The sequence below is a fragment of the Gopherus evgoodei genome, chromosome 1 (genome assembly GCF_007399415.2).
Source record: "Gopherus evgoodei ecotype Sinaloan lineage chromosome 1, rGopEvg1_v1.p, whole genome shotgun sequence".
NCBI classification, from domain to species: domain Eukaryota; kingdom Metazoa; phylum Chordata; order Testudines; family Testudinidae; genus Gopherus; species Gopherus evgoodei.
The window spans coordinates 17,976,271-18,002,493 of NC_044322.1; the positions used below are offsets into that span (position 1 = coordinate 17,976,271).

The 26,223-nt window shown below is 45.5% G+C and overlaps 1 protein-coding gene across 2 annotated transcripts in view; it reads right to left on the reverse strand.

Annotated features, from left to right (window-relative positions):
• Positions 1-26,223, reverse strand: part of ME3 (malic enzyme 3) — a 199,198-nt gene that overhangs the window by 46,294 nt on the left and 126,681 nt on the right. For both annotated transcript variants that reach the window (XM_030558922.1, XM_030558913.1), the window contains exons 4-6: positions 18,142-18,217; positions 15,171-15,332; positions 8,291-8,394 (exon numbers count right to left, since the gene is read on the reverse strand). In XM_030558922.1, coding sequence (XP_030414782.1) covers positions 8,291-8,394; positions 15,171-15,332; positions 18,142-18,217 — 342 coding nt within the window. The remainder of the gene's footprint in view (positions 1-8,290; positions 8,395-15,170; positions 15,333-18,141; positions 18,218-26,223) is intronic.

The following is a 26,223-nucleotide window of genomic DNA, read 5'->3' on the forward strand; positions in this document are numbered from 1 at the left end:
GGCCTGGCCTAACATCACGCATTGAGTCAGTAGCAGAACTGGGAATGGGAACCTGGGGTGAAGTCCTGGCTCCACTGAAGTAAACAACAAAATCCCATTGACTCGATGAGGCCAGGATTTCACCCCAATTCTCTCAATCTAGTACCCAATTCCACTGGACTAAGGGCCAGTCACAAAAACTGAGGGTTGCACAGACACTGTCTCTAAAGCCGTCGGCTCCTCCAAGACCTACAGCTGCTGAAGGCACTGACCAGTCCTCACCATTTCCCTCCTTATTGTTCCTCCCCACTCACCTGGGCATGGGGGAAGGGCACTGGTCATTTTTTTTTTGGTAGGTGTTGCCCGTAGAACCCTCCAAACCTCCCTTATGAGAGACATAAGCCTACACTGCACAGCAGTGCACACAGAAACAGCCTGCTGAGATAGAGGGAAACCTAATTCATGTAACTGACGTGGTGCCTTTAAATGCAAAGAACTGAAACAACAACAGTGTGGAGGGAAGACAAGCAAACATGAAGCACCTCATAAATCAGGTGAGTAGGAGTGCACTGCAGCACTCTGCAGTCCCTGATTAACATCATCTGTTACTTTAGCAGATGCAGAAAATGATGCTCAAGAGGTTAGAGCTTTTCCAGTCAGTTTTAAATAGAGTTTTCTCTCTCTTCCTTCCAATATCCCTTTCAGTGAGTCGAGGGGATTGTCCTGTACTTTCACTGTCCCCGCCTGGGCACAAGAATGCACTGAAAAGCACGTAATCAATAGCCATGAGCAATGGTTCTCAGCTTTTTCCATACCATAACCCTGTGTTACAACAGAATACTATTCAGGATGGCCATCCCCTCCCTCCCAACTAGCCAGAAAGAAAGGAGAGGTGGTCGTGACTGACCTTGAACCTACTGGAAGGATGACAGTCCAGCAGAGATCAGCCCAATCTGCAAAATCTGAATCCAAATTCCCCAAAGCTCAGGGCAAGGAGGTAGGAGACTTTGGAGTGCCACGTGTAAAGCTCCAATCAGGACCTGAACTGCAGAGGTGTTTTTGGTCTGGTGTGCAAGTTCGGGCCCATATCTATAGATTTAGGGTCCAGTGCTGCAGTCCTTACTGTCGTGAGCAGTCCCAGTGATTACAATGGGAAAAAAGTGAGAGCCACAGGACTGGGCTTCATGCCTATGTATCAAACTCATTCAGTGGAGAGGGCTTACCTCCATTTTGAACGATGGTCCATGAGTTGAGGTATAAACAGAGAAACCCATACTCCCTCACTTCACAGTGGATCTCCCACTGATGTCAATGGAAGGTTTGCATGAAGATTAAGATAAGGGGAGAATATGGCCTGTATATAGTGAAGGCCTTGCTGGAGCATTAGGCATAACTAACAGTGTGAATCAAAGGCTCTGGACCAGAGTAGGCCTGGCCTTGGCAAAATACCATCACACTAGGTATTCATAGAATCATAGAATAACAGGTTTGGAAGGGACCTCAGGAGGTCATCTAGTCCAACTCCCTGCTCAAAGCAGGACCAACACCAACTAAATCATCCCAGCCAGGGCTTTGTCAAGCCTGACCTTAAAAACCTCTAAGGAAGGAGATTCCACCACCTCCCTAGGTAACCCCTTCCAGTGCTTCACTACCCTCCTAGTGAAAAATTTTATCCTAATATCCAACCTAAACCTCCCCCACTGCAACTTGAGACCATTACTCCTTGTTCTGTCTGGTACCACTGAGAACAGTCTAGATCCATCCTCTTTGGAACCCCCTTTCAGGTAGTTGAAAGCAGCTATCAACCTCCCCCTAATTCTTCTCTTCTGCAGACTAAATAATCCCAGCTCCCTCAGCCTCTCTTCATAAGTCATGTGTTCTAGCCTCCTAATAGTTTTTGTTGCCCTTTGCTGGACTCTTTTCACATTTTTCCACATCCTTCTCATAGTGTGGGGCCCCAAACTGGACACAGTACTCCAGATGAGGCCTCACCAATGCTGAATAGAGGGGAATGATCACATCCCTCAATCTGCTGGCAATGCTCCTACTTTACAGCCCAAAATCCCATTAGCCATCTTGGCCACACTGTTAACTCACTGTTGACTCATATCCAGCTTCTCGTGCACTGTGACCCCTAGGTCCTTTTCTGCAGAACTGCTGCCTAGCTATTCGGTCCTTAGTCTGTAGCAGTGCATGGGATTCTTCCATCCTAAGTGCAGACTCTGCACTTGTCCTTGTTGAACCTCTTCAGATTTCTTTTGGCCCAATCCTCTAATTTGTCTAGGTCCCTCTGTATCCTATCCCTACCCTCCAGCGTATCTACCACTCCTCCTAGTTTAGTGTCATCTGCAAACTTGCAATCCATGCGATCCTCCAGAACATTAGTGAAGATAGTGAACAAAACCAGCCCCAGGACCGACTCTTGGGGCACTCCACTTGATACTGGCTGCCAACTAGACTATTAGCTAACACCAAGTAAGCACATTCCTGACTGGAGAGGATGGTACAAAACCACACAGATCTCTCAAGTAACTTGGTAAACGCATTCCAGTGAGATGAAACAAGAACATGCTGACCTCTTGTCAGATCAGGCTGGCATGACAAGATAATGGATGAGGATGTTTTGTTCAGACTAGCAGGTACAAGGATAAGGAGGGTAACTAAGTCCTGGTCTACACTATGAGTTTAGGTTGAATTTAGCAGTGTTAGACCAATTTAACCCTGCACCCATCCACATGACAAAGCCATTTTTGTTGATTTAAAGGACTCTTAAAATCAATTTCTGTACTCCTCCCTGATGAGGGGATTAGTGTTGAAATCAACATTGCCGTGTTGAATTTGGGGTAGTGTGGACACAATTCAATGGTATTGGGTTCCGGGAGCTATCCCAGAGTGCTCCGTTGTGACTGCTCTGGACAGCACTCTCAACTCAGATGCTCTGGCCAGGTAAACAGGAATAGCCCTGCAAACTTTTGAATTTCATTTCCTGTTTGGCCAGCATGGCAAGCTGATCAGCACAGGTGACCATGCAGAGCTCATCAGGAGAGGTGACCATCAGCACAGGTGACCATGCAGAGCTCATCAGGAGAGGTGACCATGGAGTCCCAGAATTGCAAAAGAACTCCAGCATGGACTGAATGGGAGATACTGGATCTGATCGCTGTATGGGGAGATGAATTGTGCTATCAGAACTCCATTCCAAAAGATGAAATGCCAAAATATTTGAGTGTACCTTTGTAAATATAATACATGGTTTAAAAGCAAACATGTTTAATGATTAATTTGCCCTGAAGACTTGGGATGCATTCACGGACAGTACAGCTACTGGAATGCAGTCAAGCAACATCCTTTATCTCTCTGTGTCATCCTCAGGAGAGTGATATAATTCATGGTCACCTGGTTGAAATAGGGGAATTTTATTACGGGGACATTCAGCGGTGGCCGTTCCTGCTGAGCTGTGTGCCCGTGGCTGAAAAGAAATCATCCATGCTGTCAGCCACGTGGTGGGGGGAGAGGTGAAGCGATCATCCCAGAGAATTGTGTGTGTGTTTGCTGGGTGGGGGTTAGTTGAGTTTGTGCTCCACATTAACCCGAAACTGCAGCCCCTCCGAAAACCGGCAGGCCCTCAATATAAGAGGCAAAATGCAACTTTGTAATGAAAGCACATGTGCTATGTAATGTTAACAGCTTGGTTCACCGTGAAAGAGTCCACCCATTGTTCTCTAAAATGTGTCTTTTTAAAGAATATTCTCCCTTTTTTCACTCCCACAGCTGTAAATGTTTCAATGCTCCCCCTGTCATCTCCATCCCAGAGGCTAGCGCAGATAAGAAGGTGAAAAAAATGCACTCGCGATGAAATGTTCTCATGCAGTCCTCCCGCACTGAAAGAGCTCAGCAGAATGCATGGAGGCAAACAATGGCAGAGTCCAGGAAAGCAGAAAATGAACGTGAAGACAGCAGGCACGAGCAAGAGGAGAGGTGGTGGCAGCATGATGAAAGGAGGCAGGATGCAATGCTGAGGCTAGTAGAGAATCAAACTGATATGCTTCAGCGTATGGTTGAGCTGCAGGAAAGGCAGCAGGAGCACAGACCCTGTGTAACTGCCCACCCTCCTCCCCAAGTTCACCCAGATGCCCAATAATATGGTGGGGTTCCAGGCACCCAACCACTCCATCCCAGAGGACAGCCCAAGCAACAGAGACCAGCATTCAATAAGGTTTGAAGTGCAATGAGGCCTTGTCCTTCCCTCCTCAACCACCCTACCCTTGATAGCAGCAGCTCAGCGATTGCATTGGCTACTTGAGTCACAGCAGCTCCCACAGTAGATTTGCCCACTCCAAATTGATTCCCGACTCACTGGTAGCTGTCTGGCATTGCAAGCTTCCAGAGGGCTATCACAACTTGCTTGTGAACTGTGAGGGCTGCTCTCATCGTGGTATTGTTGCGCTTCAGGGCAGGGGAAAGTAAGTCACAAAGTTCCATGAAATAGCCCTTCCCAGACCTGCAACCTATGCGGTCCCACCAGTCTGTGCTTGTTTCCCGGGCCCAGAATCGGCATTCCACGGCATGAGCCTGCCCCATTGCCACCAGGATGTCCAAATTGCCAGGGCCTGTACTTTGAGAGAAAGCTGTGTCCATGTCCTCATCACTTTCATCACAGTGCTGCCGTCGCCTCCTCGCCTGCTTTTGCAAGTTCTGGGTCGAACATACTGCAGGATAATGTGGAAGGTGTTTACAATGCTCATAACTGCTGTGGTGATCTGAGCGGACTCATGCTTGCCATGGTATGGCGTCTGCAGGACAGCAGGAGAGCAGAGTTGCAGCGGAAGCGGGAGCTCATGACAGCCAACATGGAGAAATTCGCTATCAATCGAAACAAGAGCAGGAGAGCAGAGTGGCAGTGGAAGTGGTGGTTAGGAGACTAGTTTTGCAGACCTATTGCACTGTCTGCTGCCAGCAGCACCGGACACAACAGCGGTGGTGTCCGTTAGCTGAGCTGAGTGGGCTGCACACTTGCCGTGGTATGGTGAGACAATAGCAGGAGAGTAGAATTGCAGTAGAAGTGGATGATGATGGTTGGACCTGCGAGGTGGATTCGTGGCACCAGGAGAGCAGAGTTGCAGCGGAAGTAGTCATTCAATGATGATGGTAAGCAGTCCTATTGCACTGTCTGCTGAAAGCAGTATGGCATTCGCACGAAAAAAGATGCAAAACGATTATCTGCCACTGCTTTCATAGAAGGAGGGACGACTGGCGACATGTACCCAAAACCACCCATGACAATGTTTTGCCCCATCAGCAATGGGAGCTTAATCCAGAATTCCAATGGTGGCGGAGACTGTGGGAACTGTGGGATACCTACCCACAGTGCAAAGCTCTGAAAGTCGATGCTAGCCACAGTACTGTGGATGCCCTCTGCCGACTTAATGCGTTTAGTGGGGACACACACAATCGACTGTATAAAATCGCTTCCTAAAAAATCGACTTCTATAAATTTGACCTAATTTCATAGCGTAACAAACCCTAATGATGTCTGGAGTGAAATACGTAACTCGTTTGTATAAAAGGAGAATCATCAGAGGAGCAACTTTGTGCCAGCCTAGGGCGCAGCAGCATCCTGATGCGCTGACTGAGCATTGCTATAGGCGTAGGTGTGTAGTGGTACCGGTAGTTCCTCTGGGGTGCTAGCACCTGCTTGGTTGACAATAAACCCAGTCGGACACCTCACCACTGTACCAAGCCTGTGGTCTTATGAATAATATTGAGATCTGCTGACTGAACATGCTGCACTGGTCTGCTTGAGCAGCTGACACCGGAGTTCCAAGAACAGCAACACTGGCAGCAAGTAACAATGCTGCAGCATCAGCAGCAACATTGCACAGTTACAAACAACACAGAGTCACTTTGGGTATGTCTACACCTATGAAATTAGTCGATGTCATAAGTCGGTTTTTAGAAATCGTTTTTATACAGTCGATTGTGTGTGTCCCCACATAAAATGCTCTAAGTGCATTAAGTCAGCGGACTGCGTCCACAGTACTGAGGCTAGCGTTGACTTCCAGAGCGTTGCACTGTGGGTAGTTGTGGGTAGCTATACCACAGTTCCTGCAGTCTCGGCTGCCCATTGAGATTCTGGGTTGAGATCCCAATGCCTGATGGGGCAAAAACAGTGTCGTGGGTGGTTCTGGGTACATGTCATTAGGCCCCCTTCTCCCTCCCTCCCTCCTTCCCTCCCTCCGTGAAAGCAATGGCAGACAATCGTTTCGTGCTTTTTTTTCCTGGGTTACCTGAGCGGACGCCATACCACGGCAAGCATGGAGCCCGCTCAGCTCACCGTCACTGTACATCTCCTGGGTGCTGGCAGACGTGGGACTGCATTGCTACACAGCAGCAGTTCATATCTTTTGGCAGCAGATGGTGAGTTACAGTTGGTAGCCATCGTCATCATATTCCTAGGTGCTCTTTTAGCCGACCTCGATGAGATCGGTCGGGGCACTTTAGCAGACATGCGAATGACTCAGCCAGGTCATTCCCATCTTCTGCCAAGCACCCAGGAGATGACGATGGCTTGCACTCATACTGCACCGTCTTCTGGCGAGCAGCAAGGAGATGATGATGGCTTGTAGTCGTATTGCACCATCTACTGTCAGCCTAAGATGTAAAAGATAGATGGATCAAAACAAGAAATTGACCCGATTTGTTTTGTGAAATCAATGGCCTGCTAAACCCAGGGTTTTGAGTTCAATCATTGAGGGGGCCATTCTGCGTGACAGTTGTTTGTGTTTCTCCTTGATGCAAAGCCACCCCTTTTGTTGATTTTAATTCCCTGTAAGCCATGTCATCAGTTGTCCCTCCCTCCATCAGAGCAATGGCAGACAACTGTTTCGCGTAAAACCAGGCAAGGAGGTGACGGCAGCGTGGTGACGAAAGGGACATTGTTATAGACTTTTCACAAAGTACGGGCTGGGCAATGTGCCCCTGCAATGTGCACATCACGCTCATGAGCTCTGCAAACACGCTGGCCAAACAAGAAATGAAATTCAAAACTTTGCTGGCCTTTTCCTGTCTACCTGGCCAGTGCATCTGAGCTGAGAGCACTGTCCAGAGCGGTCACAATGGAGCACTCTGGGATAGCTCCCGGAGGCCAATACCATCGAATTGCATCCACACTATCCCAAATTCGACCTGGCAAGGCCGATTTTCAGCGCTAATCCCCTCGTTGGAGGTGGAGTAAAGAAATCGATTTAAAGAGCCCTTTAAGTTGAAAAAAGGGCTTTGTTGTGTGGACAGGTCCAGGCTTAAATTGAGGTAACGCTGCTAAATTCGACCTAAAGTCATAGTGTAGACCCGGCCTTTGTTATTAAGTACCTTGTCGTGGCAGTCTGGCTCGCACAGTGGGCTCCTGCACTATTTCTGTCTTTCTCCTTCCAGTTTCTCTTCTCTAGCTCCCTGCATATTTGTCTATTTTTAATATTTATATGGCCTCTACTACCATGGTATTGGAGCACATCACCATGTTTAATGCATGGCACTACACTGTACAGGGGAGATGAGGCACAGACAGACTAAGTGGCTTGGCCAAGGCCTCACAGGAAATTGAACCTGGGTCCCCAGTCCCAGAGCTAGCACACTAATCACTGGACCATCTTTCTTTCCAGTTAGTGTGTCTCTTCTCTTTTCATTTCTCTATACTTCTTTCCCTTCCAATTCCACATTCTTTAGCCAGAGAATTTACTCCTAACACCTTCCCTGTTCCACTGCTAAAATAAGCAATATGATTGTTGATGCTTATATGTCTTCAGGCTTTAGGGTTGAGACTGATGTGGTTACTGGCAGGCAGGGAAGTTCACATTCTCAGAGTAAGTCATTTACAGGCTGCTTGCAGATTCAGGCAGACAGCCCCACATTGAATTACACCCTGTTTATTTTTAGAAGGTTTACTTCACAACCATGACAGCTAGACACTTAACAAAATGAAAAAAAGGACACTGAGACCATGAATCTGCTATGTAGCTCACGTAAATACACCAGGGAGACTGGATACAGCCCACAGGGCCCATTTGACACCTCTAGCCTAATGCATGGACAGGAAATGATTATAAATAGTCAGTCCCCACTCAGCTCTCTAAAGACATAAATAATTTTGACATGGAGCGTTTGAGCACCTAGGGTCATTTCCAGACCACCCAAGGGGTTTGCATTAATGGATTTTCTTTGCTTAGCTATCAATTAAACTAGTGTTTACTTTGAGTGTTTTAACATCTTTTAAATAGAAGCAGCTAAGAGGAGACTCACACAAATCCCCACTTACTTGTTAGTGACTGCTTGCATAAACTCATCAATCAGTTCATCGTATTGTTTCCCACGGACCCGCTTGTGTTTCAGTCCAATATAGAGTGGATCATTCAGGAGAGCCTAGGACACAAAGCATTCTGTTTATGGCACCTGCTTCTCTGCCGGACAGAGATTTACATCCAAAATGTATATGTGTCTCACATTTATGTCAGCTTCAATCATTGTGGATAAACAACAAAACATGGCGGCTATCCAGTTCCTGGGCATGATGCAAACACAAATCCCTTCCTGAACACCAAATGTAGCTTTAGTTCATGGTAAATAAACCCACACCAAGCAGCGTCTCACTGTGGAAATACAATCACAGGAACTGAGTGCTTGCTGGACAGCCCTGGGAAGGAGAGTCCTCTCTCCACAGGATGAGAAGAGTTCATGCAGTGACAGTGCTTCCTTATGCCACCTTTCTGAAGTGTTTCACTCTTGCCCTGCAAGGCCCAGTTTGTAGATAGTTCAGTGTCCATTGCTCATTCAGTTACTGGTTTCTTACTGGAGACTGCTCATGTGGGGTTCACTAGGGACAGTCATAATTTTTGCAACATGGACTCCTCTCCATTAGGAACTAATGAGGCTATCAATCCATTTCATCTAAGCCACAAGATGCTAACAAGTTTTATATTTTATTAACCTGAGCTGGATTTGAACCAGTGATCTGATTGCAGAGCCCTTTACTCGTCTCCTGAACCATTTAGTCCTCAACTTCACCTGTATGTTTGCTAGTCTCCTTGATTTTGCTGTCATTTTCTAACTTCAGACTCAGATTTCTATTTCTCAAAGCCTTTTGCAGATATTGGACACAACTCCATACATTCAAAAGACTTACAAAAACCTGTTTTTCCAATCAACCCAACAGGTGCTGAACTGGGACCTGCATCCTATCTATGGCTGATAAGAAACAGTTGCCTCCAAAAGTGGTGATTCAGCATGGAAAGAAATAACATCTGGGAGAATATGACAGAAATAGCTGTAGCAGGAGACAGATGGGCCAGCTAGCGGGATGTTTTGAAGGTCTCAGTGAGTCATCAGAAAGAGATCCCACTTCCGCTTTGGACTCAGGAACCGAATCATGGCTATCAGAGGGGGGCATCCTACAAAGCCTATTGTCCTGTAGCTTTGCAAACCTTAACTGTTGGCAGATATGCTAAAACTAACTCTGTTTCCAGAGCCACAGAAACCCAGCTGTTTTTCCTTTAGCAGGGAATATGAAAGGAGTTTTCCATTGATTTTGATTAAGACTGTTCTTCTATGCCATGGTTCTTTAAAGAGGAGACACATATTTCCATTACTATATAGCACTTGAATACATTTTTAAGTGGTCTATGGCCTGTTGCTTGTTCTGTAAAGTGAGGTACCTGGGTGATTCCAAGTTCTGAAACCCACAGGCTGAGTTGCCCAAGCAGTACATGGAAGTATTCTGTAACACACTGACCAAGTATCTCAGTAGATGTGGGAAACTTCTGATTTAATAATGTTATCTCCTGCATAAAAATAACAAAAACCACCCATTTATGCCAAATTCAAAACCTCAGCTACCTTACCTAGAATCACACGTCAGCCATGGATGCGCATTAGCATAGGCTGTGGAGCTGGCATTGGGAGGCAGACCTGAGCCATCGCCTGACCATGTTTGGCCAGGTCAAACCTGAATGTGCATGACTCTGTGGGCCAGATTGCAACGCCACTCACTCCAATTTGCCTGCCCACCACCACAAATCTGCTTGAAATTAATTTGAAAAAGGTTGATCTGTGTGATTTGCAGTACCAGAAAGAAGGCAGGAAAGTGCTTTTAAATGCATCATTATGCACTAAACACAGACAGAGGCAAGTCATTTAAAATTTAAATGTATTCTTTTTTTCACGAGAGTGGGATAGTCTTGTGGTTCGAGCACAGACCTGAAAGCCAGGAACACTTGAGTACTAACCCGATGTGGAGAACATGGGGAATATCTGCATTATTTTTATGAAAAGCATTTGTGATTCAGTTTCCCTTTCCCTTTTGTATTGTTACCCCCTAGGTAGGAAGGGGTTAAATGTCTTTCCTGGAAAAGGGGATAAGTAATGACGTGACTGTGTGAGAGTCACATAAGGGTTCCTATGAATGGTCTATCAAGAACTGTCAACATGAGTATGGAGCTACCTTAGAGATACAATGGAGAGCAACAACCTGACCATTGACTTTTAATGAAGGCCGATCAAAGGATCAGGATGGGTAAATTACTTGTCTGATCCCAGTCCCTCTCCTGCCTGAGCCAGAGGAGCAGGGGAAAGTATCTGTACAAACCATGTGACTGAAATTTGAGACAAACAACTGACTCTGAGGTGTGAGCAGAGAGGAAAAAGAATCTTGCTGGCCCAGTGGCCAGTGCAGGGTGATTGAACCCACAGCAGAGCCAGGGGTCTTCGCCTTGTCCAATATGGAGACCCAGGGCTTATTTCTAAACAGGGTATGCTCCCAGAGAGACTGTACAAAGGCAGAGGAACAGCATGCCCTGTGGATCCAAGACACTCCAATTCTGACACTTACTCCCCTCCTGCTGCTGGCATGGGGAAGTCACTCAGACCTGAATTTTCCATAACGGCCTTTAATTTGGCTTCCTCAGTTTTTAGGCAGCCCAGCCTGAAACACTGGGCCCGACATCTAAAGAGGTGTTGAGAACCCACAATTCCGAATGAAGCCCATGAGTGCTGAGCACCTCTGAAAAAATCAGATGGCTGATTAAGGTGCCTAAGCTTGGATTGAGATGAGTGCCTTTGAAAGCTTTATCCTACCGGTTTTTCCGTGCCAGCTGAGAATCATATATTCAGATGGCTTATGGTCAAATGAGAAGCAAGTACATTTTAAAATAGTTTATTGCATATTTGACAAGCATTGGCTATAGCAAATATCCATAGGAATTTATTTTAAAAACATATCCTCACAGATGTCTCTTCTGGCATCGATAAAAAGTTGCATTTCAGCCCTTCTGAGCCAGAGTCATAAGGCAGAAAAACTGCGAACAGATGGAATCCTCCTGTTTGGTTATCGTGTGCAGTAAAGTGTGCAATCTGACAAAACACTGCCATTAATTAAGTCCAAACCACCCAGTGGGGACTCTTCATTTGTTGCAATATAATCGCTTCCAAACACACCCGGGGATGTGTCAGTTTCCTTACGCTTTTCACAGGAAAAGTCAGTCTGTATCTGAATGGCTGAAATCTTTTAACTCACCTTATCATGCTGAAAGATGGAGCTGACCCTTCCGCTCCTGCTGGCCCAGCTCCAGCTTTGCTTCCCATCAGCCGAACATTAGGACAACCAGTGTTTATCTGACCTCATACTACAAGCAAGAGTGCAATCTGGCAACGGGCCAGCCCATAACATTTTGGCACCTGAGGCAGGGAGCTCAAATGACGCCCCGATGCCCCCTCGCTTGGGTCAAAACTTTGAAAGGTCTCAGTTCTGCCTTCTTCCTGTTCTACTCCTCTCATCATACTGCTCTGCTACCTATTCCAATAAAGGAGAACTAACAACTTAAAATGCCTTGTTCCAAAATGTTAAGTAACACTTAACTTTCAAACATCTGAACAGCAAATGTAACTTTTCTTCTCTGCACAGTAAACGCTGGCATTTTTATCTCTTTGAATAATCAAAGTGGTGCTTTCCATGCTTTCTTGATTGCAAAGATTTGAATTGCTTCCTGCTGATGGTCCACTGTCTGGGCCAGCTCATGCTCTGTTGAGATGGTTGCAAGGCCGACCAGCCTCTTCTGTGTCATTGTGGAGCGTAGATGTGTTTTTATTAACTTCAGCTTGGAGAAGCTGCATTCTCCACTGGCAACTGTTACAGGAAGTGTTAGAAATATTCGCAGAGCAACAAAACTATTTGGAAAGAGGGTGGTCATCTTATTTGTGCACATATATTCCAGAGCAGCCTTTGGAGCTGATCCTGCTGAAACGGATCTTGAAAGGGCTTTCATTTCATCACCTAAATCATTCGCATCAATTGCGTGCATGTCATCATGGGTCAACACTGTCTCCAGTGCCCTGCTGGTGTAAGTCTTCTTCAGGTATAGTGAGGAGTTTTGGAATATCATACAACATCCCAAATATACTGCTGTATCCCTTGAGCTGTATGAAACATTCTTCAGCTGACTGTATTGCACAATCTATCACCTGGTTTAAGAATTCAACTTTGAATTGTTGTTTGGGGTCTTTTATAGGATTATCCCATGCCCTGTCATCAAAATGTCTTCTTCTTTGGTGACTCTTGTATTCTTGAATGGGTGGGAAAATAGCTTCAGTGTGAAGTTCCTCTGCCAACTTCTGTGCACTCTTCAGAACGTTTTGAAATCCCTAATCTGACCAGTAAGACTGTAGGTATGACTTTGCTTTGTCCACTTGTTCCATTGCTCCAGATATATCAAGGTCAATACCTTGGAGTCTCTTGCTTACAACATTTATTTCAAACAGTATGTCATGCTACAACACTAAGCCACACAGAAATCTGAAGTTATGTATGTTTCTGGTGATTCTGTTTCCCTCTGCCACTGTTCTCCCATGAACAGTTCCTCTCATAGCATTATCCTCTATAATGGCAACTATGGCATCATCTATCTTCCCAATTTGGTGTTTGATAGGCTATATCGCCTCCACTCAACTTTCCCATTGTGTGGCCTCAGTGGTTTCAGTGTCAGAGAGGATGTTCCCAGATGTTGCTTCAAAATTTGCCATCGATGAGTTGATGCAGAGAAAAATACATAGATGCTTTGAATTACATTAAAAAAATCAGCAGCCTCACTGGAAGGTGACGCTGCATCACTGACCACCAAGTTCAATGAATGAGAACTGGATGGGACAAAAAAAAGCTTGAGGGTTTAACTCTCGGATCTGTGTCTGTACTCCTATGTTTTTTCCTCTCGTATTGGCACCATTATCGTAGCTCTGACCTCTCATGTCAGCTATCGCAATTCCCGTATCTTCCAGCTTTTTAAGAAGCACATTTGTCATTCCAGTTCCTGTAGTATCATCAATGTCAATAAATTCTAGAAAATGCTCTCTGACAGTCACCATTGCAAGGACATTTTCACTAGGTTCTGTTATTATCGCAAAATGCAGCATTCAGTTATTTGTTCCATATGGCTGATGTCAGGTGTGCAGTCCAGAATAACAGAGTAATATCTTGCTGACTTCAGATCCGCCACAATCTTCTGTTTGAGTTTTGCTGCCAGTAACTGTATGATCTCATTTTGAATTGTTTTTTTCAAGGCAGTGGTGTGTTTACATTTCTTGGGTGGTGACTCTTCTTAGATGATCCTGGAGTATAGCATCAAACTCAGCCATTGGCTCCACTATTTTAAGAAAGTTTCCATTGTTTGGCACATACAGCCAATTTGAAGTGCCACACAGTGCTAGGTTTTGGGAAGCAAGCATTCTCACAATGGCAATGAGTCTTTTCAGAACATTTTGCGAGTAAAGAGACTCTGAGGCAATCTTCTCTTGATGCTGATCATCTATGGTGGCCTTTAACCTTAGTCTCATCTCAAGCTCTTTCCACCTATGGAATGCTCTCTGGTGATTTGCTGCCTTCTCATGGCATGCCAGATTTCTAGCCAGATTTTTCCAGTCTTTTGTTCCTGTAGAACCCAGTGTGGCTGGAACATTAGACTGCAAGAGTTTGCAACAAAAACAGTATGCAGCACTCTCCACTTTGTCACCATTGGGGATTTCACACCAGTAATGTGTTGGATGGAAACTTCTATTTTCATTGTCTTTGGGGAACATGAAGTTTTTCACTTGCTGTGGCCAATGCAGTACAAGGAAGTCCCTCAGGCTACTGCTCAAGTGGGTCCACAGTCCTGGATCATCTAGACTTAAGGAACTAAACTCAGCAGCAGCTGTTTCTTGCGCCTCCACCACACGCTTCTCTGATCTACATTTTTCTTCAGGAATGTGCATGGTTACATCCATTTGAGATATGGATGCTGCAGTAGCTGCCAGGTCACCTGCACTCTGACTAACTGGAAGATCAGGCATCTTCTCACCACTCACATCCTCACCGAGGCTGGAAGGCTCACCGTGAACATTTGTGCCTATGTATCTCAGGAAAGCTCCTTTCTGCTTAGATAGAAAAGCTTCCTTTGCTTTCTTTCTTTATCTGAATACTACCCCAGAGGAGTGTCTTCTTCTTTCACTCATGACTGCTGTTCTGTGCCAGCTGTAGTGGCTCTCAACACTCAGTTGAAGGGGACAAATAAGCAGGCTGGTAGCAGGGCCTGAGTGAGGGAAGATATCAGCATCTTAAGGGCCTAACTGGCTCCTATTACTTCAGTTGACTGCCTGTTCTCCTCAAGTGGGTTCAGGGAAGCAGCAGGAAACAGGAAGCTCCCTGAGAAGCTGGTGTTAATCAGTCCAGGATCCTGGGGGTGCTAGAGAGGTACATAAGAGGCTCCTCCTCCTTTCTCTTCCTGCAGCTCTTGCTACTTTCTATTATTGCCTCTCACCTTTTCCCCTGACTGCCTGTTATGTCGGTTGTGCCCCCCTTCCTCCAGCACAGCACTCACCACTCTGCATGTAGAGCAGAGAGAATACATATGCACCAGCAGCAGACACAATTTTCTACACTGGGTCCTAGTGGCGCCCCCCCACAGTCTGGCACCTGCGGCGGCCGCCTCAGTTCGCCTCATGGTAAGGCCAGCCCTGGCTGGCAACGTCCGTGCACTGTTGGGTTAGCTGTCTTCTTATCATAGGTGTCTTTGACTCTAGCTCCGATTTCAGGGATTGAATCTCTGAGTTAAGAACCCAGCTTTAAATAAAACAGCTTTTCTTTTTTTATAATGCACAAAATAAGCAGGTAATCTTACCTCGTTATCTGTGCCAACATCAAGCAGGACAGGCAGACACTGTTGCGGGTGAACTCCACCACAGGCTGTGTACAAGGCAAGTTTCCCTACTGGGATCCCCATGCCATAACTTCCTAGATCTCCTAGACCTAGAATTCGCTCTCCATCTGTCACCACGATGGCCTGCAGATAATGAAAAGTGTCCATTATACAGCTTTGCCAATGCTTTATTTAACATTGTTTGCAGTACCAGCTCCCTAGATTTTTATAACAATGCAGTATTTTAGCCACAGTATGGGATGGAATTTTGTCCCCTGCATAGGTTACTGTACTACTAGTTATCACACAGGTGCAAGTCAGCCATGGGGAGATGGTTAGGAGAGCGGCAAAGCATGGTGGAAAACATCAGTGAAGGACTCTGAGCCCTGCTCTGCCCTGCAAACCTATGTTGGTATGACTGTCACTCAGCAGTATGGAGAATCCACACCCATGAGTGACGCAGTTATGCAGTGTAGACAGCACTCAGGGCCGGCTCCAGGCACCAGCTGACCAAGCATATGCTTAGGGTGGCACCTTGGGGCGGGGCGGCACTGTTCTTTTTTTTTGCTTCGTTGGGGCAGCGCTGGAGGGTTTTTTTTTTGTTTCGGCGGTGCATCGCTCAGGGGGGCGGGGCTTCAGGCAGCGTGGTGCTTGGGGGAGTGGGGGCTTTGGGTGGCGCAGCACTGGGGGGGCGGGGCTTTGGGCAGCGTGGCGCTGGGGGGGTGGGGGTTTGCGTGGTGCTTGGGGGGCAGCGTGATGCTCAGGGGTGGGACGGTTGGTGGCACGGCGCTCTTCTTTTTTGCTTGGGGCAGCAAAAAAGTTAGAGCTGGCCCTGACAGCACTATGTCGATGGGAGGTGGATGGACGACTTAAACTCCACCACAGACTTCCACTACAACTTCAACAACCACTACCCATGAATTAAACTCTCTTGAACACTCTCACAATAGCATCAACTTCCTGGATACCATGATCAGCTTTAACACTGGAACCTTACAGACAACTATATATAAGAAACCCACGGATCACCACATCTACCTCATAAATCCACTAACCACCTCAAACACACCAAGAAATCTTTATATACAGCCAGGCACTCAGATACCAGAGAATATGCCCTGAGGAAAATACAGGCACTCTGGGATATACACTTTAATACACTCAAAATCACCAAATAAGGACACTCCACCAGAGAAGTAGATCACATCATGGAATGGGTCACTCAAATACCCCGAGAGAACCTGCTTCAATACAGAAATAAAACCCCCTCCAACGGCACACCCCTGGTTGTCACCTACCCCCACACTGGAACACTTATGGGTTTTTACCAAACTACAGCCCATGCTCAGTGGGGAACCCACCCTGAAAGAAATCCTTCCTGAACCCACTCTTGTGGCTTTCAAACAACTCCCCAGCTACTTCAAGCTCATCATCAGAAGCAAGCTCCCCACAGACCAGGACACAGCAACTCAAGGCAGCACCAGACCCTGCCAGAACAACAGATGCAAAACTTGCAGACATCTCTCCACTGTACAATGATAAACACCCACCGCAACACCCCTTTCAAGATCCCTGGGACCTGCACTTGCCCATCACAACATGTTGTGTACCTCACCAGTGCACTAAATGCCCCAATAACAACTATGTGGGTGAAAACAATCACTGCACTTTTGAATGAACTAACACAGGAAATGATAAAAGACAAAAACACGACATAACCCATGGGTGAACACTTTTCACAAAGCTATCACTTTATATCTGACCTCTCAGTCCTCATCCTCGAAGGAAACCTGCCCAACACTTTCTAAAGGTGAGTCTGGAGCTTAAATTCATAACTTTGCTAGACACTAAAAGTCATGGACTGAACAGAGACACTGGATTTATGGCTTATTACAAGAATGTGTAACCCACTAACCCCCCCATTTTATCCTATGACTGCAGGGGTGTTAACGGGCCACTTCACCTTGAATGGTCCCATACAGAGTATGTGCTAAACTGTTTGAGCTTGTATTTAGCTGTGACACTCGGAGTACCTACCTTTCCCAGACTGAAAGAAGAGGTCTGTGTAGCTCGAAAGCTTGTCTCTCACCCTAACAAAAGTTGGTCCAATAAAAGATATTACCTCACCCACCTTGTCTAGCTAATAATCAACCAAATCATTTTCCAGAGTCTCAGATCCTGTCTCATCCAGCTTAGCATCCTCAGCAAAGCGTGCAAATTTTCCTTTAGGTCTTGTATGCCAATTATAGTGGGCAATTTCTTGAATCACAGATTCACCAGGCCAGACTGATGGTGCTGCACCCACTATGCACAGGAGCCATTGACTACACAAGGTGTGAGGCTGAGAATTGGAGAATTGGGCTGGCAGAGAGCAGAATGCAGAAGTTGTACATGGCTGTATGGACTGGAGAAGAGAAAACTCACCCGAGTTTGCGAAGTGCTTTGGAACAAAAGGAACTATATAGACATAAGCTCAATAGAGCAGCTAGTGTAAAGTTTTAGTAAAGCTCCTAATGAACAAAGCTCAGTGAACATGGCATTTGCCTGTAGTTGAGAAAAGCAGGCTTATGACTGAACCCTAGGATTAGGACTCAGGATTTCTGAGTTTGTTTCCCAGCTCTGCCACAAACGTCCTTTGTGACCTTGGATGAGTCACTTAACATCTCTGTGCCAGTTTCCTCCTTGGCAAAAACATATTTATCAGCCTCAAAGGGGTGCTTTGAATCTTAATTAAATAATGAATGGAAACCACTTTGAGATCTTTGCAAAGAAAGCCTACAGAAGAACAAAGTACTTATGAGTCCTCTTTTGATTTGTTTGTTCCAATGCAAAACTTGAGCTCAGAGAGATAGGCTGCATTGCCTTTTGGAAGCTTCAAACTCTGTTGGATTATTGTGAGAAATGAAAAATATTTGAAAGCTTTCTCAGCTCCATAAAAAGAAATCAAACATACCTTTATATCTTCTTCGGGCCAGGAGTTTAGCAGTGTTGCAATATGGCCTTTGTCGTGAATGGTGATAAACAGTCCACTAAGAAATGAAACAAAAACAAACCATGCTATAAATCAGTAACTACAAGGTAAGAGAGAAGAGTAGGTGGGAGCTGATTTACTGAACCCAGTCATTAGACACTTATTACTTATCGGTGTGGAAATACTACCCTACTGCACTTGTTAATATCAATGTTAGGGATGATCTTATAACCTTTGGGCTTAAAGACTACATGATTAGCCCTTAATGTCACCTATGTTGAAACACCAAGACCTGTTTTGTCACTTTTCCATTTCAGTCTGGCAAGAGTCAGATTTGGTTCAATGGACATTTCCTGAAAATAAGACCTTAAACATAACAGAGACTGGTAATTCCACTTTTAGACCATTAATAAACTCTCTTGCAATAAGCTTATGGCAGCCAGTACATGGTTTTGGCTACAAAACACACAAGGAGGCAATGTGGCTCAGTGACTGGGGCTACAGAGACCTGGGTTCCATTTTGGACTCTGCAAGTCATTTCACCTCCCTGTGCCTCTGTTTACTCCCCACCCTTTGTCTGTTTTGTCTATTTAGACTGTAAACTCTTAGGGGGAGGCCGCATCTTGCTTTGTATTTGTCCAAAGCCTAGCATATTGAGGCTCCCAATGCATCTAGGACTGTAGGTGCTTCTAATAATAATAATAATGTAATAATTGGAGATATACCTATCTCCTAGAACTGGAAGGGACCTTGAAAGGTCATTGAGCCCAGCCCCTTGCCTTCACTAGCAGGACCAAGTACTGATTTTTGCCCCAGACCCCTAGGTGCCTCCAAAGACAAAGGTAGCCACCTGCCTATTCACTGGGAAACCAGATCAAGATGACAGAATTATCGGACCATCTCTTTTAACATCTGCTTTAGTGTTTTCAGATATAGTGTTTTCTTTGCTATCACTCCCAGATGTACTACCCTCTGAAAGTGGTATTTCTAGAATAGCCTCTGCAGTGTTATTCAGAGTGACTGGCTTATGTTGCGATGCCCTTTTTTGAAATACTTTACCAGCGATAACGCAGAAAACAGCAGCCTGACGTATCCATTGTATATATGGAAAGTAGGTGCCCAATCCTGCAAGGTGATAAGCTCCCTCCACTCCCATTGGCTTCAGGAAATCTTGCAGATCAGAGCCCTTGATTTGGACTGGGTGCAAGAAATTAGAGGCAATATAACAATCTGCCTATATATATAAATATAAAATAAAAAAATAAAAATATAATGGATACTATGCCATATATCTATCCATTATTATATTCTTTTTTATTGTTATATATATTGGAAAGCAAATTTTTATATTACCTCTAATTTCTTACAACCAGTCCAAATCAAGGGCTGTAACCTGCAAGATCTACTGAAGCCAACAGGAGTGGAGGAAGCTCATCACCTTGTAAGATTTCCATTTCACAACTGTCTCTCTTAGGGCTTGTCTACACTACAAAATTAAGTTGACTTAAGTTGATGTGCAGCCACCACAGTAACTAAAGTGGTGGTTCACATCCACACTTGCTCCTTCTGCCATTGGTGCGCGTCCTCACCAGGGACACTGACAGCTGGAGCCTAGTGGGTCTGGGGCTGACAGCCTCAGGTGTCAGCACCGTGTGGGGCTCAAAGCTGGGCTCCTCCGCTGCTGACAGCCACCCTGGCACTGATAGCCTGAGCTGCCAGCCAAGCATGGGTCTCAGCTGGTGCCCGGCTGACAGCTTAGGTTGTCAGCACCGGGGAAGGGGAGGGAGAGCACCAGCTGTCAGCCTCACTTGGGGTTGACAGCCAACAGGTGATGTAAATAATGCAGTGTCTACATGGACACTGTGTTGCCCTAACCACATCGACATAAATGCTCCACCTCTGGTGGAGATGGAGTTATGTTGGTGTAGCTGTGGACTTACTTCGGCAGAAGCAGCATTCTAGTGCAGACACTGACACATTAGGTCGACATAAACCGCCTTGCATCAACCTAACTCTGTAGTGTAAACCAGGCCTTATAATGCTGCAGCCGCGTCACTGTAGTGCTTAGTGCAGATGCTATCTACGTTGATGGGAAAGCTTCTCCTGTCAGCACAGGTACGCCACATCCCTGAGAGGCGGTAGCTAAGCTGGCGGGAGATGCCCTCTCATAGCGCTGCTGCACCAGGGATTAGGTTGATACAATTGTGTCGCTCAGGGGAATGGAAAATCCACACCCCTGAGCGACGTAGTTATACCGAGATAAGTTTGCAGCATAGACCAAGCCTGACTGTCTGTCCTAAATCATGGAACACGTGCTAGTGATAAGCATTATTCTGTAAGACAGTTATAATTATTAACAACATAGCATCATGAGGGAGCTCTGGAGCCGCTGGAGAAGTAGCTTGGCATTTTTAAGCCACAAAAGCTATTCAGTCCAGGCAAATACAGATCATTTCATGGTTTTGTCTTCCAATATAAAAACAACAGCTACAAAGGAGATATTTTATAGGGCTTTGAAAAACCATCCCCATTCCAAGCCCAGAACACTGCTGCATGAGCAAACCTAACTGGAAAGTAATGATTCATTTGAGAACAGTTAAAACAGAAGAGTATACAACTTTTTACAGCCATTAGTTGCTTTTGGCAGCAGACAAAAGGAATTTTGCTGTGCACTAGACTCCTGCTGAGAATCTTGATAAAAAGACCATGCTCTTTTAAAACAGAGGAAATACAAAATATAGCGATAATTTCTGTGGTAATCAACACAAGAGCACACAGGAAAACTGTAAATGTAATAAAATTGAGTCTATTAGTCCACGTACAATGCTTTTAAACAGTCCCCACTAACCAACAACAAGTTAACCACATACACATAGAATCATAGAAGATTAGGGTTGGAAGAGATCTCAGGAGGTCATCTAGTCCAACTCCCTGCTCAAAGTAGGACCAACACCAACTAAATCATCCCAGCCAGGGCTTTGTCAAGCCGGGCCTTAAAAACATCTAAGGATGGAAGTTCCACCACCTCTCTAGGTAACCCATTCCAGAGTTTCACCACCCTCCTAGTGAAATAGTTTTTCCTAATATCCAACCTAGACCTCCCCACTGCAACTTGAGACCATTGCTCCTTGCTTTGTCATCTGCCACCACTGAGAACAACCTAGATCCATCCTCTTTGGAACCCCACTTCAGGTAGTTGAAGGCTGCTATCAAATCCCCTCTCATTCTTCTATTCTGAAGACTAAATAAGCCCAGTTCCCTCATCTCCTCATAAATCACATGCCCCAGACCCCTAATAATTTTTATTGCCCTCTGCTGGACTCTTTCCAATTTGTCCACATCCTTTCTGTAGCGGTGAAAAATTGGATGCAGTACTCCAGATGTGGCCTCACCAGTGCCAAATAGAGGAGAATAATCCCTTCCCTCGATCTGCTGTTGGACTAATACAGCCCAATGTGCCATTAGCCTTCTTGGCAATGAGGGCACACTGTGGATTCATATCCAGCTTCTCGTCTACTGTAATCCCCAGGTCCTTTTCTGCAGAACTGCCTCTTAGCCAGTTGGTCCCCAGCCTGTAGCAGTGCATGGGATTCTTCCCTCCTAAGTAAAAGATTCTGCTGTTGTTCTTGTTGAACCTCATCAGATTTCTTTTGTCCCAATCCTCCAATTTGTCTAGGTCACTCTGGGACCCTATCCCTACCCTCTAGCATATCTACCTCTCCCCCCAGTTTAGTGTTATCTGCAAACTTGCTGAGGGTGCAATCCATCCCATCATCCAGATCATTAATGAAGATATTGAACAAAACTGGCCCCAGGACCCACCCCTGAGGCACTCCGCTTGATATTGGCTGCTAACTAGACATCGAGCTGTTGATCACTACCTGTTGAGCCCAATGATCTAGCCAACTTTCTATCCACCTTATCCACCATTCATTCAATCCATCCTCCTTTAACTTGCTAGCAAGAATACTGTGGGAAACCACATCAAAAGCTTTGTTAAAGTCGAGGTATATCATGTCCACCGCTTTTCCCATATCCACAGAGCAAGTTATCTCATCATAGAAGGCAATTAGGTTGGTCAAGCATGACTTGCCCTTGGTGAATTCTTGCTGACTGTTCCTAATCACCTTCCTCTCCTTCAGGTGCTTCAAAATGGATTCCTTGAGGATCTGCTCCATGATTTTTCTGGGGAAGGAGGTGAGGCTGATCTGTCTGTAGTTTCCCAGATTCTGCTTCTTCCTTTTTCAAAAGATGGGCATTATACTTGTCTTTTTCCAATCATCTGGGACCTCCCCTGATCGCCACAAGTTTTCAAAGATAACGGCCTATGGCTCTGCAATCACATCAACCAACTCCTTCAGATCATGGAGATCTTCTCTGGCCTATCTCAAAAGCATTAACAGATGCTAATCTCCATTATAAAGATATACAGTAATCAAAGGCATATCCCTTAGGATGGTCTTCACATGATTCTGCATGAAAAAGGGACTAGTTGACCAGATTTTGAAAGTACAAATTAGCAACATAACTAAAAAGCATATCAACTCCCCCCGCCCCCCCAAAAAAGCTGTAGTAAGAATGTATTATTTCATGTATTTAATGAAAGCAGCAAAGAATCCTGTGGCACCTTATAGACTAACAGACGTTTTGGAGCATGAGCTTTCGTGGGTGTATTTAATAGAGACACCATTGTGTTAATTTCTGGGCACACTTTACATGGATCATTCATAATTTTTTTCATAATAAAGCATATAACCTTAAAAATCCCATAGGATCTAATCAGCTATTTAACCTCTTTAAAATGTCCATCCCTAGACATTGTATGTGCCTTTAGAGACTCAGAGCAAAATTTAGTGATGAGTCTAATTTGCCTGATAACTTGCCACAAATTTAGTATAAAGCGTCCTCTGGGTTTGCACAGGTGTAATGGACTGGCTCTGTCAGTGGAACCCAACAAACAATTCTGTTGATAACTGCACAAGCAGGAATAGCATCCAGCTCACGTTCTGAGCTGCACTGGCTATGCAGGGACTACTGCAGGGAGTAGATATAAGGCAGTGTCATTTTTACAGTCATTTTTCTGAGTAGATGTGACACAGAGAGAGACACAGTTACTTGCTAATGTACTGGGAAATCCTCATGTCTAATTAATGCCACCAAACAGTACACAAGAAGTATCTGAGTAACCAAAAGATAAAGTTCACTTAGAAGAAAACATGTAGCCTGAACAACAGACTGCTGCTTCTGGTGTGCCCTCTATTCTTCTTTGGATTAGGCTTAGATACTTTGCTTCTTGGAAATTAAAAGATAACTATATTCATGCTAGCCTACTTGGCACTTAGCGAGAATGAAATTAGTTAACAAAAGGTCAATGACATTGCTCAAACCACTCAGGGGAACTGAGTACAGTGCACGTGCAATCCTTCTGACAGACTCATTTTTTACTATTAATCTGCCATTCCAAGCATATTTCACTATAATGCAATGTGTGGTCCCATCTCCCCACTCAAAAAATAGAAGAAGTGAATATATAAGTGGCGAGCTAGAAGCCAAACAGGTCATAGGAAACAAGGCTGATTAAAAATTAACTGCAGTAAAATTAACTGAGTCCAGCCAGGATGCACAAACTCTGCAATTCTTCCAGCTAAACAATAACCTAAGGAAGGAGTTAGCTTCATGGGAGGTAAGGTCACATGCTTTTCTCCAATATGCAGCGCAGAGTGATCCAATCTACACTTGTGACTGGGCTTTAGAGCAGGGCAGTTGGCACTGGTATTGTATTTGGCTGCTTCCTCATCACTGGTTTCACTCTAGTCTGCTCAGGGATGATGAACACATAGTTGATTCTAACATGCCTCTCACCCATTCAGCCTGTCTAATCCACATGACCTGTATGAAGGACCACGAGATTTTACTCTTTCTTCTTTCCCAGATCTTTCCTCGGAAGATGGTTAGTCTCAGGCCTGGGAGACAGGAGATCTAGGATCCATTTTTGTCACCAACACAGGCTTCTCTGTGCCTCAATTCCATGATCTGTGAAATGGGGATAATAAAACTAATCTGCCACACAAGGGCATTTTTCATCCACATGTCTGAGGTAGTCGGTCCCTTTGTACTTACACTTTCCTTTCTGCTTCCGTTCATAGAAGTGCTCCCCGAATAAACTGTGAAATTAAATTTTTTTGCCTTTGCATTTGGTTACTTATCTCCCGAGTCATCCAAAACATACTGTTATCACTTAATATCTGTTAAGCCTGGACAATGTTCTTGGTACTGTACACGACCTGAAAGGAAGACAGTCCTGGCCCTGAAGAGCTTCCTGCCCAGTAGACCAAACCCAAGAAGACAGGACACACTCCACGCCTGGCAGAGGAAACAACATCAGTTTATTGCTGATTTTTCTAAAAATAATCTTGGAGTGGTTCACTTCTCGTGGGCGTCCTGGAAAGAGCATAGCAGATGGTTGCAAACAAGAGCGTTCTTTTTCTACTTTCATTTAATGAGATGCTGGTTTTCAAAGACAAACTACTAACAACAATACCGGTTAGGTCGTTGGCCTAGGAGGTGAGGGAGCTGGGCTCAAGTCCCTGCTCCACCAGAGACTTCCCTGGGCAAGTTACTTAGGTGCTCGGTGTCTTGGCTTCCCATCTGTAAAACTGGAATATGAGCATTGCCCTGCCTCACGGGTGTTTGTGAGACTCCAGCCAGTGGGAAACGCAGAAGCCAAAGCAGGGACTGTTGCATTAAGGGAAGGGGGTAAAATGGGGCCCAGCTGGGCCACCTCTTCCCCCAGTATCCTCTGGACCCTGAACTGTGCAGGGGAGACCCTCTTCCCAAAATCTGGGGACACTAGGATCCCGTTGGTGCCTTCCCTCCCACCCACCATGTGATCTTAGGGGAAAACTGCAGAGAGGAGCCAGCCAGAGCCTTCAGCCGATAGGGGCAGAAGCAACCAAAGCACTGCGCCATTATTGACCTCTGGACATCCCAGGCAAAACTGTTCTGAGGCCTGTGCTGGTTGGCTGTTTGCTCCAACCTGCTGCCTTCCCCCCCTCACAGTCTCTTCCCCTGAGCTTCACTTCACATCTGCCCCTCTTCTTCCCTGCCCAGCTCTGGCCCTGTTACCCCTTCCCTTTTCTAACTACCACCAAAACAACCTAACAAACAGCCCCTTCTCCCCTGCCCACATAGAACTAACCCAACATTGGCTGCCATCACACCACTCGCTTTGCTTGTGTGTTCTACCCCTTCCTGCACCCTGGGTCTCTCAGGTCTATTGCGACTGTAAACTCTTCAGGGCTGGGACACCAGCTACTGTGTTTGTACAGTGCCTAGCACTGGGGCTCCGAGGCGCTACCATAATACACATAGTAATAATGAGTAAACTACATTAAAGATTGTGAGGGGCTCAGATGCCATGGTCATTGGAAACATAAGTACCCAAGATAGACAGGAAAACACAACAAACTCTAAAGCCCCCTAAAAGGGCTATTCTCATCTCAGAGGGAAAAAAAGCATGATCAGGTGAGAGAGGAATCTATTTCTATAGTATTATTAAGCATTTCGATTTCAGCTATAGGCGTACGTGGTGCTTTTCAGAGGGATGCGGTCCCTGGATCAAGCACCCTACTGGTCTAGCTATTAGAACGTGAAGAAATTAGAGCTTAGCGAACAGGACCTGCTAACAGGGAGTTTCGCAAGGGAGTTCTCTAGGTGAAGGAGGAGCAAATACAGCATCTGTGGGGTAAGTTTGTGTTTGCGGGTTACTTGCTGTGTGCTGAGCTAGTGTTTGTCAGTCTGTTTGGTTGCTGTGGTGGTTTGTTTGTTTGAAGGACCGTGTGCTGTAGCTGGCAGCTGGAGGCTGAGCTACCAAGGAAGGTTTGAAAGCTAGAAGCCTCTGGTAATTGGCTGAGCCTTAACCAGTGGGCGGGGCATTCACTCAGGCCAGGGCTTTATAAAGCTGCGCACAAGTGACCAGGGAGCTTAGCAAACAGGAGCTGCTAACAGGGAGTTTCACAAGGGAGTTTGGAAGGGGAGTAGGAAGGGAGTGGGGGTCCCTTGTCG